A 20,894-nucleotide genomic window follows, 5' to 3' on the forward strand; every position below is an offset into this window, starting at 1 on the left:
CATAACATGGTTTGACAATTGTGTGGTGTAGGTCTGATCACAACTTGAACATAACATGGTTTGACAATTGTGTGGTGTAGGTCTGATCACAACTTGAACATAACATGGTTTGACAATTGTGTGGTGTAGGTCTGATCACAATTTGAGCATAACAAGGTTTGACAGTTGTGTGGTGTGGTCTGATCACAACTTGAACATTGATCACGACTTTGACAAAAATCTATATTTAATCTTGTGTTTTAAAGAACGCAAATATACAATATACCTTCAAATATCTTAAACATACAATAAATATGATATTTCAGTTAAAGGAAATACATATGGAAAAAACATTCAAAACTAACCAGCTTGCAGTAAAATTTCAACATTTCAAAGCTAACAAAACTAAGGCGATTACCTCTGCCACTAGATCCATCAGTTTGCCACACACGTTCACACCCGTAAGTTCCACTGGATTGACTTCCTTCCCATCAGCAATCAGTCCAGATTTGACCTTTGACATGGGGTCCAAAACATCTTTTACATCTTTTAAATCTGAAATATGATTTTGTTACTATGATAGGAATTCACAAACAGAAACATCACGTAAATGCATTTATTTACAACTGTTTTTTTTGTTTATTTGCTAATTCACAGTAATGTTGCTTATACTTAACAGGACTTGTAACTTTTGTATATAAAATGTATAGTCACATAAAAGGTGTTTATACATTCTAATCCTAAAAATAAACTGTTTACTTGCCTATTTTTATGTTTAACATTTTTTGTTTATAATAAAAGAACACTTCTTCCTGCAAAAAGCTTATTGCCTAAAAGATTTGCCTAACTCTCAATCCTAATTTTAACCAGATGTAATGGGAACACAAATATAGTTTTATTTGTAGAAAAACATTTACCAAATTATTAATAAAATGTCTTTTTTTCTCTTGTTTATGTTAAAATAAGAATAAAAGAGAACAAGAGGCCCAAAAGGCTGTCAATTGTTGCAGCTCTTCTAGTGAAAAATAGAAAACATCTGAGCCAATTAGATGCCAGGACAGTCAACTTGGAATTTTGGATAGGTGCAAAATGTAAGAAAACTAGGTGATAACCTTAAAGGGAACACTTGTACTCTGTATGGAAGTCAATCGCTGCAGCCAGTTTTGAAAAAAGTAAAAAAGGAAGCCATCTTGGAATTTCAGATTGGCACGGAAAGTGATATCACTTGTTTGGGATGTTTGTTCAAGTTTCATGTCAATCCCTGCAGCCATTGCAGAGAAGAAGTCAAAAATGTCTGAGCCAACCACAAGCCATAACAGACATCTATTTTCAGATTGGCGCAAAAGGTATTAACACTTGGTTAGGACCACATAAGGAACATTTGTAACAAGTTTCCAGGCAATTGCTGCCGCCATTCTTGAAGTTGTATATGTCTCTTCAAATCAGAGGGCAAGGTGTACCAACTAGAAGCCAGGGAAGCTGTCATGAATTTTTTATATTGGCACAAAAACTAACAACACTTGGTTGAACCCACACACACACATTTGTACTAAGTTTGGAGTCAATCATCGAAGCTGTTTTGAAAGAAAATAAAACTTTCTCAGCCAATCAGAGACCAAGGCCAATCTTAAATTCTCAGCCAATCAGAGACCAAGGCCAATCTTAAATTCTCAGCCAATCAGAGACCAAGGCCAATCTTAAATTTTGAATCAAAAAGAAAAGTATGAATGCTTGGTGGTGACATTCCAGGAAATGTTTCTATTGAGTTTGGAGTCAATCACTGAAATTATTCTTGAGAAGTTAAAAATATCTAGAGGCCATGCTGGCCATCTTTGATTTGTGGATTGGCACAAAAAGTAACAACACTTGATCACCCTAAACAGGAACAATTCTGTATCAAGTTTGGAGTCAGTCAATAATGTTGCTCTCAAGAAGTCAAAATGTTTCTGCTGACCATATGTCAGAAACGCTAAGTCAAAATGTTTCTTCTGACCATATGTCAGAAACGCTAAGTCAAAATGTTTCTTCTGACCATATGTCAGAAACGCTAAGTCAAAATGTTTCTGGTGACCATGTCAGGTAAGCTAAGTCAAAATGTTTTTGCTGACCTTATGTCAGGTACGCTAAGTCAAAACGTTTCTGCTGACCATATGTGAGAAACGCTAAGTCAAAATGTTTCTGGTGACCATGTCAGGTAAGCTAAGTCAAAATGTTTTTGCTGACCATATGTCAGGTAAGCTAGGTCAAAATATTTCTGCTGACCATATGTCAGAAACGCTAAGTCAAAATGTTTCTGGTGACCATGTCAGGTAAGCTAAGTCAAAATGTTTTTGCTGACCTTATGTCAGGTACGCTAAGTTAAAATGTTTCTGCTGACCATATGTAAGAAACGCTAAGTCAAAATGTTTCTGGTGACCATGTCAGGTAAGCTAGGTCAAAATATTTCTGCTGACCATATGTCAGGTACGCGAAGTCAAAATGTTTCTGCTGAACATATGTCAGAAACGCTAAGTCAAAATGTTTCTGCCGACCATGTCAGGTACGCTAAGTCGAAATGTTTCTGCTGACCATAGGTCAGGTAAGCTAAGTCAAAATGTTTTTGCTGACCTTATGTCAGGTACGCTAAGTTAAAATGTTTCTGCTGACCAGATGTCAGGGAAGCTAGGTCAAAATGTTTCTGGTGACCATGTCAGGTAAGCTAAGTCAAAATGTTTCTTCTGACCATATGTCAGAAACGCTAAGTCAAAATGTTTCTTCTGACCATATGTCAGAAACGCTAAGTCAAAATGTTTCTTCTGACCATATGTCAGAAACGCTAAGTCAAAATGTTTCTGGTGACCATGTCAGGTAAGCTAGGTCAAAATGTTTCTGGTGACCATGTCAGGTAAGCTAAGTCAAAATGTTTTTGCTGACCATATGTCAGGTAAGCTAGGTCAAAATATTTCTGCTGACCATATGTCAGAAACGCTAAGTCAAAATGTTTCTGGTGACCATGTCAGGTAAGCTAAGTCAAAATGTTTTTGCTGACCATATGTCAGGTACGCGAAGTCAAAATGTTTCTGCTGAACATATGTCAGAAACGCTAAGTCAAAATGTTTCTGGTGACCATGTCAGGTAAGCTAAGTCAAAATGTTTTTGCTGACCATATGTCAGGTACACTAAGTCAAAATGTTTCTGGTGACCATGTCAGGTAAGCTAGGTCAAAATGTTTCTGCTGACCATATGTCAGGTAAGCTTTCTTGGATTACAGATTGACAAGAAATGTAACAACACTTGGTCAGGACTTCATAAGCAACATTTGTACCAAGTTTGATGTCCATCTGTAGAGCCACTGATCTACAGTAGACATAAAAATGTCTCAGATAATCAGAGGCTGAGGCAACCAGGTTTTTTTCAGATCAAAACATAATACAACACTTGGGACAAGAAAAAGATCATTTGTTTTAAATTTGGAGTCAATCATTTTGGTGGTTCTTAGAAATAAAAAGTAACCAACTGTCGACGATCAATGCACTCTATAAGACGGATAGCATAGTCCAATCAGGAAATTACAATGACATTTCAAAGAATGGAAATCATTATATGATATATCTAAAAACAATACAACTTTTCTGCATTCAACATTTTTCCTGATTTTTAAAGTAAAAAAAAGAATTACATGAAAATACTTTTGAGAAAATAGGCTATAAAATCAATATTTTCATATCTATAAAATGTGTTTAAGATACAACTTACTGATTTTGTCGGTTTGTGTTTTAGATACAACTTACTGATTTTGTCGGTTGCTGTTGGGTGAGTATTTGTGTCTATGCTGTCGTGTAAAGATACAACTTACTGATTTTGTCGGTTGCTGTTGGGTGAGTATTTGTGTCTATGCTGTCTTGTAAAGATACAACTTACTGATTTTGTCGGTTGCTGTTGGGTGAGTATTTGTGTCTATGCTGTCTTGTAAAGATACAACTTACTGATTTTGTCGTTTGCTGTTGGGTGAGTATTTGTGTCTATGCTGTCGTGTAAAGATACAACTTACTGATTTTGTCGCTTGCTGTTGGGTCAGTATTTGTGTCTATGCTGTCGTGTAAAGATACAACTTACTGATTTTGTCGGTTGCTGTTGGGTCAGTATTTGTGTCTATGCTGTCGTGTACAGGTACAATTTCCATGGGTATGGGTTTCTCACTGCCCACAGTGAACTCCACAAGGTAACACATCTTCTGTTGATCCGGTGAGTATACTACATACTCATCCTCCTACACAATGAACACAAATACTAAACAGGTTTTATAGTATGTCCTGTAACAATGAACACAAATACTAAATGGGTTTTATAGTATGTCCTGTAGCAATGGCTGGGATTGAAGAGTTAAAGCTATTTGTATAGTCGCCAACCTTTTTTGAGAGAGGATCAAAATTAATATAGCATTAAAAAAATCACATCTGTTGAAATCCTGTTCAACACATGAAAAAAAATGATTAACAGTGACAAACACATACATGTATATAGATGCCCTTCTCATTTTAAAAATATGATGCAAGAAGTTTAAAACGAGGTTATAGAGATTTTTTAATGATTAATTAGTGTATTTCATTTACATATAAAAAAAGAAGTGCAACACTAAACAAATTTCTGTGAGGTTGGTTAGCACCGTGGAAGCAAACTCAACTCTCACCAAATTTGTCACCAGTTTGCTCCAAAATCAAGACCCCTGTAGGTGTCCCATCAAGGTCAGCAAGAGTGATTAATATAAGTTCATAAAAACTGTTTCATAACTAGAAATTTATAATAACTAGAATATGTCTCACCTTATAAGCCAATGTGCATATTTGGAAGAATAGAAAGGTCACATCAAGATTAAGGTGTATAAACTCTAAACCATTAAACTTTTAAATTGTTCTGGTTGATGTTAAATTGTCTTAACAATTTGGTTAAGTTTCGGCAGCTATGGTACTATAGACACATTTACATAAAAATAGGAATTATCACACATCTGATTACAATCTGGTTCCTCTATTGGCTCATGGAACTTATGCTGCAGACAAACTTCAGTATAAAAAACTAACATAGGGCCATATCTTTTTATATAGTGAGGCAAGAGACCCGATTGCAGTACGCAACTCTCCGCCATTCCAAGATACTAAAATATAGCAAGTTTGGTCAACGTAGGTGAAATACCATGGAAGTTATGCTGTGGACAAACTTTGGTAATAAAAATAAACAAAGTGCTATAACTCAGTATATAGTGGGTCAAAAGACCCGATTTCAGTGCGAGAGATTCCGCCTTCTCAAGATATATAAATATGCTAAGTTTGGTCAACGTAGGTGAAATAACATGGAACCTATTCTCAGGACAAACTTCGGTATTAAAAATAAACAAAGAGCCATAACTCTGTATATAGTGGGGCACAAGACCTAATTCCAGTGCACTGCACACCTTCTGTGGGTGATGCAGGTATACTTCAAGTTAAATTATCTGGGTGTGACAAAAGTTTACTGAAAATGTTGCACTTATTTGACCTTTGACCTTGAGGTGAAGGTCACAGTGACCTAATTCTAGTGCACTGCACACCTTCTATGGATATCTTTAATGGTTTAGAATTCATGGCCCGGACAAGTTGCGTTTAGAAAAAGAAGAAGAACCAGAAGAACCAGTACTAATACAATATGTCTCCCTTCATTCCGAAGGAGAGACATAATTATTGTAAAATAAATAAAGTAAAAAAACAACCTCTGAACAAATGACTTACCGTGAAGTCTGAGCGTTTGTTGGATGTGTTGGCCACACCATGGACACTGGAGTAACCATTTGGGGCACGGTCAAGTGTCTGGTCATGCTTGTACAGGTCCATACACCTACCCAGAGCCACTTTATTGACCAGCATCATTCTCGTGCCCCGGCTCTTACTGACCTGTGAGTACTTTACACTAGTACTGGACAGACACAATTGTATCCAATTACTGACTGCTGATGAGGTGGGTGAAATGTATATACATACCCATGTAAGCTTATATTCAACTGATGCCAAGTATACCATCTTCAATTCTCAATTTGACAAATTAAATACATTAATTACTTAATTTCTGAATGTATATGGGTTAAATTCTGCACTTCAGGTTTTTATGGCTAAGTAACTTCACAAATTCAACGAAACCGAGAACGCTACTTTTAAATTAAGTAGCACAAAAACCTGCTAAACTTAAGATTTTTTTCATTTAAAAATATCATAGATACATTTTTTCCAAAAGTCTAAAAGCAGTACAGGTACTTTTAATGTAAATTCTAACAAATCTGCAATCCTTGAACAATGTTTCTAGTAAGAGTACCCTAGATATATTATACATTTACCTGGCAGCACTTGCAAAATAGATGCCTGCTCCCAACATGCCAGCATCTGTTCTCTTGCCTCCATACTCATCCACAACCATCTTTGGCATCAGTAAGCCTCTGGAGAACACAATGTAAGCATAGGCTGTACATAGGCTGTACATATGTGAGTTACATTACAAAGAGGAACTACAGTCTTACCACTTACCACGTTTTTAGTTTTCCCATTTTTAGTTCAAACAAAACAGATTGTCACCAGTTGCCTCAAACACCAACAAGTCAAATAGGAGCTACATTTATAAGATGTTTCCTAAAGGAACACCTGGAGTACTTAGAATTGTTCCAAGTATCATACAAATCAAAGTTCTGACATATCAATATAGTGATAGTATAGACATCAACAGCCCATCTATATAATAATGACATACTGGTATGCGTCATCTAACGCAACTCAGATCCAAAGACTGACAATTAGACATTCATAGAAATGTGAGAGTAAATGTTGTCAGGAGAACTTCCCTATATATATAGTTCACCCCGGTAAAATACCATAATAGTGAAGAGAACTTCCCTATATATATATTTCACCCTGGTAAAATACTAATCCCTTTCTGCTAGGTAACATTTCTCTATAGCTCATTCAGTAGAGCATAAGACTGATACACCAATGGTCTCAGGTTTGACTCCTAGTGGAGGCATCGAAAAAAGTAATGATCTCTGTTACATAGGTGCCCAAGGTGGGGCCTCTGTTACATACTGTAGGTGTCCAAGGTGGGGCCTCTGTTACATACTGTAGGTGTCCAAGGTGGGGCCTCTGTTACATACTGTAGGTGTCCAAGGTGCCCCGGGGCCTCTGTTACATACTGTAAGTGTCCAAGGTGGGGCCTCTGTTACATACTGTAGGTGTCCAAGGTGGGGTCTCTGTTACATACTGTAGGTGTCCAAGGTGGGGCCTCTGTTACATATTGTAGGTGCCCAAGGTGCCCCAGGGCCTCTGTTACATACTGTAGGTGTCCAAGGTGGGGCCTCTGTTACATACTGTAGGTGCCAAAGGTGCCCCGGGCCTCTGTTACATACTGTAAGTGCCCAAGGTGGGGCCTCTGTTACATACTGTAGGTGCCCAAGGTGCCCCAGGGCCTCTGTTACATACTGTAGGTGCCAAAGGTGCCCCGGGGCCTCTGTTACATACTGTAGGTGCCCAAGGTGCCCGGGCCTCTGTTACATACTGTAGGTGCCCAAGGTGCCCGGGGCCTCTGTTACATACTGTAGGTGCCCAAGGTGGGGCCTCTGGTGTACTAGTCTTACGCTCCACAGAATAAAATTACATCAGATTATGTTTATGGTACCATAATTGTGTTTACCTGGACAAAATCCCAACAAAGTTGTTTGGTTTGGATGCATGAAACAAAAGGGTCTGGTTGAATATGTCCTTGGTAAAATGATCCTCTTCCATCTGTCTCTGTACCTCAAATACGTTCGTTATGTTCAGCCTGGTATTCCTGGGGTACAAAAAAGACACAATATTATCTTTTCTTTATTTACAACTAAATGTTGCAAGAACTTGTGTATAACCCATATTTAAATTATCATCCCTTTCATTCTATTTAGAATCAAAGATTAAATTACAACCATGGAAACATTAAAGTTGTCACAACCTCAGAAGTGTTACATTACCCGGTAAAACTTTTATAACCCCTGCTTACAACCTCAGAAGTGTTACATTGTCCGGTAAAACTTTTATTACCCGTGCTTACAACCTCAGAAGTGTTGCATTACCCGGAAAAACTTTTATAACCCGCGCTTACACCCTCAGAAGTGTTACATCATCCGGTAAAACTTTTATAACCCGTGCGTACAACCTCAGAAGTGTTGCATTACCCGGAAAAACTTTTATAACCCGTGCGTACAACCTCAGAAGTGTTGCATTACCCGGAAAAACTTTTATAACCCGCGCTTACACCCTCAGAAGTGTTACATTGTCCGGTAAAACTTTTATAACCCGTGCTTACAACCTCAGAAGTGTTACATTACCGGGTAAAACTTGTATAACCCGTGCTTACAACTTCAGAAGTGTTACATTATCCGGTAAAACTTTTATAACCCGTGCTTACAGCCTCAGAAGTGTTACATTACCCGGTAAAACTTTTATATCCCGTGCTTACAACCTCAGAAGTGTTACATTACCGGGTAAAACTTATATAACCCGTGCTTACAACTTCAGAAGTGTTACATTACCGGGTAAAACTTATATAACCCGTGCTTACAACTTCAGAAGTGTTACATTATCTGGTAAAACTTTTATAACCCGTGCTTACAACTTCAGAAGTGTTACATTATCCGGTAAAACTTTTATAAGCCGTGCTTACAACCTCAGAAGTGTTACATTACCCGGTAAAACTTTTATATCCCGTGCTTACAACCTCAGAAGTGTTACATTATCCGGTAAAACTTTTATAACCTGTGCTTACAACTTCAGAAGTGTTACATTATCTGGTAAAACTTTTATTACCCGTGCTTACAACCACAGAACTATTAAGCTTGTTCAAAACTGGTCTCGCAACCATAAAAGTTTCTTTAGAACAAATACTCCTAGAACATGAATTTACACTTCAAAGCATGTTTAGAACAAGTACTCCTAGAACATGAATATACATTTCAAAGCATGTTTAGAACCAGAACTCATAGAAACACGATTCTTTTCCATTTTATTTTTTAATTTAATTTTTGCAAAGATTTATTATAATATCTCTTTTTTTTTCGCAAGGAGAACCATTCACTATGTTGAAGCCCCATTTTGTTATTTAAAGCTATAAGCTAAAACAAAGAACTGCTATAATTAGCTAAAACAAAGAACTGCTATAAGCTAGAACAAAGAACTGCTATAAGCTAAAACAAAGAACTGCTATAAGCTAAAACAAAGAACTGCTATAAGCTAAAACAAGGAACTGCTATTAGCTAAAACAAAGAACTACTATAAGCTAAAACAGAGAACTGCTATAAGCTAAAACAGAGAACTACTTTAAGCTAAAACAAAGACCTGCTATAAGCTAAAACAAGGAACTGCTATAAGCTAAAACAAAGAACTGTTATATAAGCTAAAACAGAGAACTGCTTTAAGCTAAAACAAAGAACTGCTAGAAGCTAAAACAAAGAACTGCTAGAAGCTAAAACAGAGAACTACTTTAAGCTAAAACAAAGAACTGCTATAAGCTAAAACAAATAACTGCTATAATTAGCTAAAACAAAGAACTGCTAAATTAGCTAAAACAAAGAACTGCTATAAGCTAAAATAAAGAACTGCTATAAGCTAAAACAAAGAACTGCTATAATTAGCTAAAACAAAGAACTGCTATAATTAGCTTAAACAAAGAACTGCTATAAGCTAAAACAAGGAACTGCTATAAGCTAAAAACACTGAAGCCTGTCTGTTTCCACATCAAGTACATTAGAACAGAACACGGTACATACCCATCCAGAGACTTGTTGACCAGTGCCTTGACTGTCTTGTACACATGGTGATCAGGGGCCCTGTGTTCTATCTGACACCTAAGGGCACGGTATTTGGACTCTGTCGACCCTCGGAGTGACCAGCCAGTGGACTCACTGACCGTCAGCATGTCTTTCATCACCTACCAACCATTGAAGTAGAACCTGTTAAACTTGACCTCAAAGGATTTTATGTTTTCCCAAACTGAACCCAAATATCCAGATAGTTGAAATATTTTGCTTGGACCAAGCATGAAATATTTTTCTTAATCATGATAGTTTACAAATAAAGTTGAGCAGGATTCAGGGTAGCATATTTCATTTTTAACCTTTTCCTTGAAAAAACAATAATAAAACTGACATGGTACTATGGACCAGGAGTACCTAATACATGTATCTATTGTTTGATTGACAGCCAGCAATAAGTGACACAGATCTCTGTTGTATGAGTACTATGAACTAGTAGAACCTACCTGACAAAGATCCTGTTCCGTAGACAACCAGGCGTTTTTGATACAATTGGCTGTTGTGTCTGTAATGTGTACTAGTAGAACCTATCTGACAAAGATCCTGTTCCGTAGACAACCAGGCGTTGTTGATACAGTTGGCTGTTGTGTCTGTAATGTGTACTAGTAGAACCTATCTGACAAAGATCCTGTTCCGTAGACAACCAGGCGTTGTTGATACAGTTGGCTGTTGTGTCTGTAATGTGTACTAGTAGAACCTATCTGACAAAGATCCTGTTCCGTAGACAACCAGGCGTTGTTGATACAGTTGGCTGTTGTGTCTGTAATGTGTACTAGTAGAACCTATCTGACAAAGATCCTGTTCCGTAGACAACCAGGCGTTGTTGATACAGTTGGCTGTTGTGTCTGTAATGTGTACTAGTAGAACCTACCTGACAAAGATCCTGTTCTGTAGACAACCAGGCATTGTTGACACTGCTGATGGCCACCTTGTTGTTGTGTGGAAGAGTGGAGTAGAACTCATTGAGGACAGACTGCTTGTCTTCTGGTTCACCTCTTAGCTTCATTAACAAAGCTTCAGCCTTCTCAATCTAAAACATCCCATAAAAACCTAATTTTCCAGTGGATAAGGTCAAATCACATTCTGGATCAGTCTCAATTCATAGTGTTCTGGCTTATTACATTAATTTGTTACTAATCCATTTAATTCATCATTTCATTGGAGCACATTCATGAAACAGCATAGTACTGGAGGTCAAGGTCAAAAGGTCAAATTGAGGTAACAATGACCTCATATTAGGATATTTTTTATTTTAAATAAGGCTTTTCCATGATGTACTTATATACAACATTTGATCCCAATTCATGAAACAGTGGCTGAATAATGCTCTTACCACCAATATTTCAGTATTTGAGGTCAAGGTCAGTCAAGGTCCCATGATGTTCATATGTACAAAGTTTGATGCCTATTCATGAAACAACATCAAAGATATGCTCTGAAAACCATCATTATAGTACTTGAGGTCAAAGTCAAAGGTCAAATTGAGGTCACATTGACCTCATGTTAGGATGTGACACACCACTTCCCCATGATGCACTTATGATACCTGGACAAATCAAATACTATATGCCCCTTACTTTTGTCAAAGCAGGAGTATAAGCATGGGGATAAACACATTATTTCACATATCAGTGATGCTGGTACTCCAGTCTTCTGACCTGTTCTAGTTTGACTGAGCTTGGTGAGGTCAGGATCTCTGATAGGTCTGAGTAGGCCTCCCTCCATATTCCCTCCACTAGTTCACAGACAGGATCAGATAACTCTGCTTTCTCTAATCCAAATGCCATCATCATCTGACAAACAGAATAATTCAATTTATCATTGTTCATTAAAGTAATTCTTTTAAATTATTATGCATAATTATGAAAACTGAAAATCAATAAAAAAAGCTTAACCGAAATCTCTTCTTGTCACAGACTGCACTTTGAGACCTTCAGGCCTCATACTAATTTTTTTTTTTAAATCTAACATATTTTAAATTTCCGTTTCAAACATAAGAATGACAGAAAACTAAAGACTGCTTGGTTCAAACTTGTTGATTTTCAGAGATTTGCTAACCTTTTGAAAGTTCAATGTGCCTATGCCCCTGGGAGGTGCATCATGGGATACCTCCATTAGATTTGGGTGTTCCGTCTGCTGTTTGTACAAGAAACTGTACATCTTGGTAGCTTCGTCTGATGTCTCAACATAATAACATTCCATTTTCTCAGGTTTTCCTTCCTATCAAGTAAGTTAAGAAATGTTATAAACATTTTTTTACATGTATCATACTTAGAGGATCTTAAGTGAATTTTCATATCATACAGAATTTGAATTTGTGAAATGAGTGTAAGAATTCTTTATTTTATTGAGACTCTAGTGAGTTGAAATGACACATTTGTGATGACCTTCATAATATAAACCTCATATGAAATGGAAAGGCACGTAAGATTCTGTTTACCCAACATTCTTGAAAACAACACTATCTTAGGTTGACTTGAATTTAAAATATCAACATTCTCTATCCAACTTGTTTTCTTTTAACTGTAACATCACAATGGAAATGGAAGTCTGTGACATCAGGAAGTTATGACATCACTATGGAAACAATAGGAATATATAGCCAATCACAGCTCATGCACCTAAAGGTGAAATTTAATGTGTATTCGTAACACAATAACGCAGTTAGTGTTATACACTGATACAAGCAGGGTTTCTGTATCAGAATAACTTTACACCACTAATTATTTACTCATCTGTCTCATTGAAAATGAGCTATTTGTATTTATTTACTCATCTGTCTCATTGAGAATGTGCTATTTGTATTTATTTACCCATCTGTCTCATTGAGATGAGCTATTTGTATTTATTTACTCATCTGTATCATTGAGAATGAGCTATTTGCATTTATTTACTCATCTGTCTCATTGAAAATCAGCTATTTGTATTTATTTACTAATCTGTCTCATTGAAAATGAGCTATTTGTATTAATTTAACCATCCGTCTCATTGAGCATGAGCTATTTGTATTTATTTACACATCTGTCTCATTGAAAATGATCTATTTGTATTTATTTACTCATCTGTCGCATTGAGAATGAGCTATTTGTTTTTTTTTCCCCGCCTGTCTCATTGAGAATGAGCTTTTTGTTTTTTTTTCCCCGCCTGTCTCATTGAGAATGAGCTTTTTGTTTTTTTTTCCCCGCCTGTCTCATTGAGAATGAGCTTTTTGTTTTTTTTTCCCCGCCTGTCTCATTGAGAATGAGCTTTTTGTTTTTTTTTCCCCGCCTGTCTCATTGAGAATGAGCTATTTGTTTTTTTTTCCCCGCCTGTCTCATTGAGAATGAGCTTTTTGTTTTTTTTTCCCCGCCTGTCTCATTGAGAATGAGCTTTTTGTTTTTTTTTCCCCGCCTGTCTCATTGAGAATGAGCTATTTGTATTTATTTACTCATCTGTCTCATTGAAAATGAGCTATTTGTATTTATTTACTCATGTCTCATTGAGAATGAGCTATTTGTATTTATTTACTCATCTGTCTCATTGAGAATGAGCTATTTGTATTTTGAACAGATGTTCATCATTGATATATATACTAAATTTACAAAAAAACACAATGAAGTATTGGTAATTTGATATTGTACCTGGATGTGTTTGAGGTTGCCATGGTGTTTGGATACCCTGAATCTGTGGATTTGTCCAGGCAGAAAGTCCCGTTCTTCAGTAACGTGAACCTCCAGCACACAGAAAAAAATCCTCCCTGCACTCTTTACATATTTCTGAAACAGTAACCAAGCCAGGACATGCAAAATAACAAGTACGGTATTTACTTCAGTAAGTGTATATTTATGTTGACTGTCTTTTCATGAGGAACTTGAGTTCTGATCTAATTCATGTGTGTTACATTTGAGTACCTCTGTATACCCATTTTATATGTTGATAAGGTGTGGATTAAAAAACTATTTACATGGGTGATAATGCAAAATTGTTCCTTAAAGACTTGTAATCAAATAAATCATAAGTTACGTTAGGACTGAAGAAGCAACAGTGAATACCCAAGATATAATAAATTACATGTAACCCTGCCCCGATATAATAAATTACGTGTAACTCTGCCCACATATAATAAATTACGTGTAACCCTGCCCAGATATAATAAATTACGTGTATCCCTGCCCAGATATAATAAATTACGTGTAACTCTGCCCAGATATAATAAATTACGTGTAACCCTGCCCAGATATTATAAATTACATGTAACCCTGCCCAGATATAATAAATTACGTGTACCCCTGCCCAGATATAATAAATTACGTGTAACCCGGCCCAGATATAATAAATTACGTGTAACCCTGCCCAGATATAATAAATTACCTGTAACCCTGCCCAGATATAATAAATTACATGTAACTCTGCACGGATACAATAAATTACCTGTAACCCTGCCCGGATACAATAAATTACCTGTAACCCTGCCAAGATATAATAAATTACGTGTAACCCTGCCAAGATCTAATAAATTACGTGTAACCCTGCCCAGATATAATAAATTACCTGTAACCCTGCCCAGATATAATAAATTACGTGTAACTCTGCCCGGATACAATAAATTACCTGTACCCCTGCCCAGATATAATAAATTACATGTAACTCTGCACGGATACAATAAATTACCTGTAACCCTGCCCAGATATAATAAATTACATGTAACTCTGCCCGGATACAATAAATTACCTGTAACCCTGCCCGGATACAATAAATTACCTGTAACCCTGCCCAGATATAATAAATTACATGTACCCCTGCCAAGATATAATAAATTATGTGTAACCCTGCCCAGATATAATAAATTGTGTGTAACCCTGCCCAGATATAATAAAGTACATGTAACCCTGCCCAGATATAATAAATTACATGTTACCCTGTTTCAAAGCAGATTCTGCAATGCTGGATGTAAACAAGTGATCTTTCTAGCGTTCTCACCTGTAACACAGCATATTTTGCCACCTGGTATTTGGCGCTGTTGAAAATGGGAGTGTGTTTTTCCTGTAGTGGCCATGCCTTCACTCCCGCTGGATAGAAGGACGACTTCTTCCTCTTACCAAGAATCTGGTACTTTGTAGCTATCACAAAAGTAAACACAAAAACCCTTATATCCTTCATCAGCACATTTCAACTTCAAGAACTATTCATAAACTGTTCCATAATGTTGATAAAAAAATATGTCTGCTTGTTTGTTTCTTCAGGCAGAATAAAAATCAGATATTTGCTTTTAAATGAAGCAATACTTTTCCTTTGGAGAAATCAAAATGATTGAAAATTTGTTTCAAGAAGCCAAATGCAGTAACATAAAGGTAAGATATAGCAACATATCTTTGCATAGACAATGAGTACTATTTTCTATGAGTTCAAATCCAAAACTCACAACCATCTAAATGGTGTGCCCTTGTTTTAAACATTTAACCATCATATGTACGAATAAAACATTAGTTATGAAAGTAAACTAAATACTACTACTTAAAATTTGTCTGTAAGGATGCCCTGCTCCTACACTTAAGAAGTAAAGCAAGGTCATAAAAGTCAAGGTCAAAGGTCAAAGCTACAAAAAGTAATACAGTATCCTGTACTCACAGAGGAGCATTAGCATGTGAAGTGGCATGACCCTAGCTGCAGTAGTTACCACTAAGGCCAAAGAGGTGAAGCTCAAAGTTGGAAGGTCACAAAATTGCTGTAAAATGTGCTGTACTCACATAGACACATAGTCATGTAAAGTTACATAGCTGAGTTGCAGTGCTTGTAGTCCATAACTGATCTAAACACAAAAGCTGAATCAGCTGGAAATATGTAAGTTTGTTTCGCTTATTTGAGGTACATTATGAAACATTTTATATAAATCTTTACCTGCAATTTTACCAGAGCCAAGTTTCTGAGACCTTGTTTTGCCAATAACCAGGTAATCATCTGAACAAAGTAGTCTCCCTTCCTCCACACAGTCATACAGGAAGGCAACGGACACAACGGGGATGCCATACTTCTGGGCCATCTTACGCTTGTAGCTGGTGTCCGCTTTGGCAGGGTCGTTACATACCACATGAGTACTCTAGGAAAAATAAGCAGATTTTGTATTTTACAAATGATGTATATTTCTATTTGAATGAAGTTATATGATCGATTTAAGTGTGAACATGAATTTTCTCATAAAAGTACAATATACATTTGTACATGTACATTTCAAACTACTTATCTAAAAGTGTATGCCTAGTTATGAATGAAATTTGGCAAAGGTTTAAAGAAGATTTTATTAAACATTCTTATTTTTGAAGACCAACCATGACTAAAGAATATTGGCACATGCAATCTGTTTTAGTATAAGGATTTAATTTAGTAAATCAGCACTTTCTAGAGTTGACCTTATTTGTAGTACTTTGACTTCTGGGTGCAAACTTGTTACCTGCTTAAAAGCTTCTTACCTTCTTTGTAACAATGTAGGAGACAATCCCGTCATTATCTGTGATTTTCTTACGGATTTCTTGTTTCTTTTTGAAGCTGACACTTGTTGTTAGGTCAAGGACAACATGGCAACCACCGAATATTGTTGCCATGGTGATGTCTACAACTGTTGATCCCTATGTAGCCTGCTGTCAGTATTTAGGACTCTTTAGTTTGAAGTTGCACACACCAACTAATAATAGTCAAAGGTTTTTAATCTTAAATGAAGCTCAGCAATTCATCTGTTTATTGAAAAAATGATGAATCTGAAAAATAACAATACCTTTATTGATTACAAATTCAGCATTCTGAACTTTTAGAGTGTGAAATTGATAGAAAGCACTATAACGTTGGCCTAAAACAAATGCATTGTACATGTATAACTAAAATTCAAAGCTTAAAAACACAAGTGATTCAAAGTTACATGTGTATCAGCAAAAGAACAGTGTGGGGAAATACTGCCTTACTGCTATAGCTTTAGTTAAGCATGCAACAACAAGCATGGCTATGCAGTGCCTATATATTGTAGATGTTATAGGTGGCAATGCTGTGACCCTTGCCGTATCCTGTAAGGCCAGTTCTAGGCGGCTCAGGGAAGGTGCATTAATTGGTACACATGCTGGGAGGACCCTCAAGATACCTGTACATGTACTTACTTTACAACAATTATGAAACATGTTATTTCCACTTTTATGATGATTACTCACTCTTGTTGGCCTGAATGTTAGTGTGCGCGGAGTCTTAATGTGGGAGGAAACCAGAGTACCTGGAGAAAATCCATGTAGTTGGGCAGGTGACCCCATACTTTACAATATAAGGGCGAAAAACTGCCTCACTCATGCAGGCAAGCTAACTTTTCCAGCTACACAGTATATATATAACTCTGTCCTGTCCGCCATTCACATCTGGTAGCAGTGTAGTTACCTTGTGGTACATATCATGTAATTTTATAGTAACTCTGGCCAACTCTCAGTGCATGGTTAGGGAACAGCATTGGTACACATGGAATACATAACCTACAGGATTCCCCAGGTCAAGTCTCCGGATGATAATACTCCGAGGGGAATAGTGCAATAGCCAAAGAATATGTGGGGGAAATACTGCCTTCCTGGTAATTAAGCTAGCTTCTCCAGTGATGTGGTTTAACCACAGGAGTCTGACGTTTAATTAATATATGTATAATAGTCTATATATAAAAAAATACCCCGTATACTATTTTTTTTATAGTATACGTGGTATTTTTTTTTTAAATATAGACTATTATATATATATTAATTAAACGTCAGACTCCTGTGGTACCAGGAAGAGCACCACTTTGACATTGTTTCACTGTATGTTCCTTATACATTTCTATTGTTGCTATGGTACAATTTAAGAACCATCGTTAAAAATCAAGCTTCTTAAGCGCGAACTGCAATTTTAGTTTCATTGTTATACTCTGGTACCAACGTCGAGTGCACTGTGGTGAGAGTTACCCAAGAAAACTTGGATTGGTCTTGGACTCGTCTCTGCCACAAAGTGCGAGAGGAAATCTAAGCATCAGACATGATCAGTCGTGATCATAAATTTGATTTGTGTCCATGCATGGATAGTCCTGCACAATGTTAACGTAAATGGTGTTGTCAATGTGCAAATAACATATTAAAGCCAAAGCCATACCTGTAACATTTTTTAGTCACACTTGTCAGCCGCCCCAAAACATTGACAATGCGCATGCGTCATACTTCTTCCTTATTCTATTTTTAGAAATGACACGGTGATTCCCCCATGTACAGGGGCTAGTGACAATTACCGCTTATTAAAGCAGCGGATCAGTATTAAAATATATGAAAAATCGTACAAATAGTGAGTAATTTCTTAAAGTACATGTATACAAATTCATTATTGTTGTATATATATATATTCCGGATATCAGGAATAAGAATAAGAATCAATATTGAAGTTAGGCTTCGCACCGTTATCTTGAGATATTTATTTTTCAGAACCCTGTGACACAAAATAAGCTATGACACATGCTACGTACGTGTATGAGAACACATATTTGAAACCAGGAGCACATGACTCAATATGTGTACGCGTTTAAATGTTGTAGTCGATAATAGTGTGGTGTTTGTTGACGTTCTGTAAGCGTGCGAATGACTGTGAGTGAAGCATGTGAGTGACCTCGAATTGTTCATGCATGTGTTTTGTTCCAAGATAAAAAGTACCCAAGCTGAGATAGCTGTCCAGTGTTCTATATTTGTGAAGCGTATGTGTGCCGACTGTACTGGTACGAATACAACAATGGCGTCACGAGCATTCCCGAGTCTGTTCGCGGAGGTCATGGATACGCTAGAATCCGAGGAGAATTTCTAGTGGGATTAATACAAGAGACGTAGAATCCCGGGTAGAGGGTGCGCGCCATCTTTGATTGTCTTTTGTGTGATACACGTGTTTTGTGTTTCACGTTGTCCCAATGTTTATGTTTTGTGTTTAGAGTTGTATCCTGGGTAGAGGGAGCAATTTATTCACAAATTCATTCGATAGTTGACCCGTGTAGAAGGCCAACTACTGTCTGATACCCTTGCGTGTTTTTAAATAATAAAACAAAAACCAAAAACGAAACAAACGGAAACGGAACGGTTATCTTAGGACAATAAAAAAATAAAATATTTAGACAACATTTTATTCGTGGTCACGTTGGTTAGGTGCTCTGGTGGCGCTGTACCAATGGTAACTGATGTTTGATTAATTTAGTTTCAAGTGTATTCAGTGAGGTAGGTGTTCTGTTGACGCCAGGCTGCTCTGAATATCTATATATATATTTATTAATTTTTTTTTGCTCGCTGTGGTAGGTGTTCTGTTTGACGCTAACCCTCGAGTATTATTTATATTAAAACCACAGCTAGGGTGTCGGTTGTTTTTCTCTTACTGTTCTAATATGCAGTGTGGTGGGTGGTAATTACCGCTACCCCTGTTTAATAGAAATAAATTTTGTAAAAGGATTTGGGTATATTTTTTTTTTTTTTTTCTCTTGTTGTTTCTGTGTTAACAGATCTAGATGAACAAGCGGTATGCAGGGGTACTGATCGCAGATTCAAGAGCAAATAATTTTCAAAGATTTGGTCATCCAGAGGATTTCAACATCAAATTTATAATTCAGAGAGGCGCACAAATTCAGGACCTGGTGGCATTATCAATTCCAATCGTTCGGACATTTGAACCATCAAAAACTTTAATAATAAAAGTTGCTGCTGGCATTAATGATTTGTTAAAATTGGAACGGGAGCCAGATGGGAAAATTCTAGTACCGTCAGACAGGTCACCGGACAATATTATTGAAGAACTTTCAGAATTTAGAACACGTGTACAGGTAGTTAGACCATCAAGCCGAGTTAGTTTCATCACCATCCCTCCTGCTTCGTTAAAAGACTTTCAACTTAATAAATCCTCCAAACCAATTAACCAAAATCTGGTAACAAAATTACAAGAACAACACAATAAAACTGTGTTGGAGGTAAATTCTAGAATTCACCATTTAAATAACCAGACAGTGCCAACGGGTTGGACAGTTAAGTGGGCAGATACCATTGTTCACAAACACAAGAAAAGGAGAGGCCGTGCACGGAAAGTGATTACCGCTTACCGGTATTCCTTTGAACAGTATTACGATGGCTTACATGCCAAATCTGATGTAAAGAAAGAGTGGTACAAACAGGTGGTTTCTGGAATTCGAGGGGATATTACCAAATTGGAAAAACCAGGAAGTGAGATTCGAATTGTCACCACAGAATCTTCAGAAGAGGACACTCCGGTAGACACTGACGATAAAAGTTGGAAGAGACTTAAACGGTAATTGTAATACGGCAGCGGGTTGGTGATCTGTTGTCGCCTTATCCCCTGCACCGTAGAACTCTTAAACGATAAGTTGAGGTTGTGGGTTGGTGATCTGTTGTCGCCTTATCCCCTGCCACAATGACTCGTATAAATTACTGTGAGAGACAAGACCTACTACTATTGCCGGGTATTGGAGAGCGTCTGGCGGACAAAATTCTACAAGTCCGTGAAGTAATGGGGGACATTACTAAAGAGGTTCTGTTGGCCATTCCATACCTGAGGCCCACAGAGACCATGTTAAACCAAATAGACTTTACACCGCGATATGAACGGTTTACTGACATGGGTGAGAACTTGACGGGTGAGCATCACACCTACAAAATGGACCCACCACCAAAGGTTCAACATCCTTCACCACCACGACTACAAGTTCAAAATCCAGGACCGTATTTTGACAATTATGGGTATCCTGGCAGCCGCCAGAGAGAACATCGACAGCAGTACCAGTACACTAATTACCGAGACCCATACGAACAGGAATACCACGGTCAGCCCCGTCAACCACAGTTCAACTTTCCACCTCCAAGGTACAATCCGGGGAATCCGCCGCCAAGACGTGGACGGGTGGTAGCTCCCAAGACGTTACGCTATGATGGAAACTCCGATTGGAAAGCTTTTTGCACAAAGTTTACTAGATTCACTGAGGCGGAGAATCTTACTGCTCGTGAATGTCGGGATAACCTTTGCTGGATACTGGAGGGCAAAGCTAGTGAGTTTTTCACTATGCTCTTGGATCGTG

The 20,894-nt window shown here is 37.3% G+C and overlaps 1 protein-coding gene across 5 annotated transcripts in view; it reads right to left on the reverse strand.

The window, feature by feature from the left end:
* The window catches only part of LOC110454327 (poly [ADP-ribose] polymerase 4-like), a 75,241-nt gene extending 57,253 nt beyond the window's left edge, over positions 1-17,988 (reverse strand). For 4 of the 5 annotated variants that reach the window (XM_021503783.1, XM_021503782.1, XM_021503781.1 and 1 more), the window contains exons 1-14: positions 17,939-17,988; positions 16,261-16,545; positions 15,692-15,890; positions 14,774-14,913; positions 13,435-13,569; positions 11,873-12,034; positions 11,473-11,607; positions 10,686-10,844; positions 9,770-9,930; positions 7,663-7,800; positions 6,323-6,421; positions 5,724-5,907; positions 4,075-4,228; positions 398-534 (exon numbers count right to left, since the gene is read on the reverse strand). In XM_021503783.1, coding sequence (XP_021359458.1) covers positions 398-534; positions 4,075-4,228; positions 5,724-5,907; positions 6,323-6,421; positions 7,663-7,800; positions 9,770-9,930; positions 10,686-10,844; positions 11,473-11,607; positions 11,873-12,034; positions 13,435-13,569; positions 14,774-14,913; positions 15,692-15,890; positions 16,261-16,392 — 1,935 coding nt within the window. In that variant the 5' untranslated portion in view covers positions 16,393-16,545; positions 17,939-17,988. The remainder of the gene's footprint in view (positions 1-397; positions 535-4,074; positions 4,229-5,723; positions 5,908-6,322; positions 6,422-7,662; positions 7,801-9,769; positions 9,931-10,685; positions 10,845-11,472; positions 11,608-11,872; positions 12,035-13,434; positions 13,570-14,773; positions 14,914-15,691; positions 15,891-16,260; positions 16,546-17,938) is intronic. The other variant, XM_021503780.1, reaches the window with a different exon arrangement.
* Positions 17,989-20,894: the final 2,906 nt, after the last annotated feature.

This window comes from Mizuhopecten yessoensis, unplaced genomic scaffold (genome assembly GCF_002113885.1).
Source record: "Mizuhopecten yessoensis strain PY_sf001 unplaced genomic scaffold, ASM211388v2 scaffold7763, whole genome shotgun sequence".
NCBI classification, from domain to species: Eukaryota; Metazoa; Mollusca; class Bivalvia; order Pectinida; family Pectinidae; genus Mizuhopecten; species Mizuhopecten yessoensis.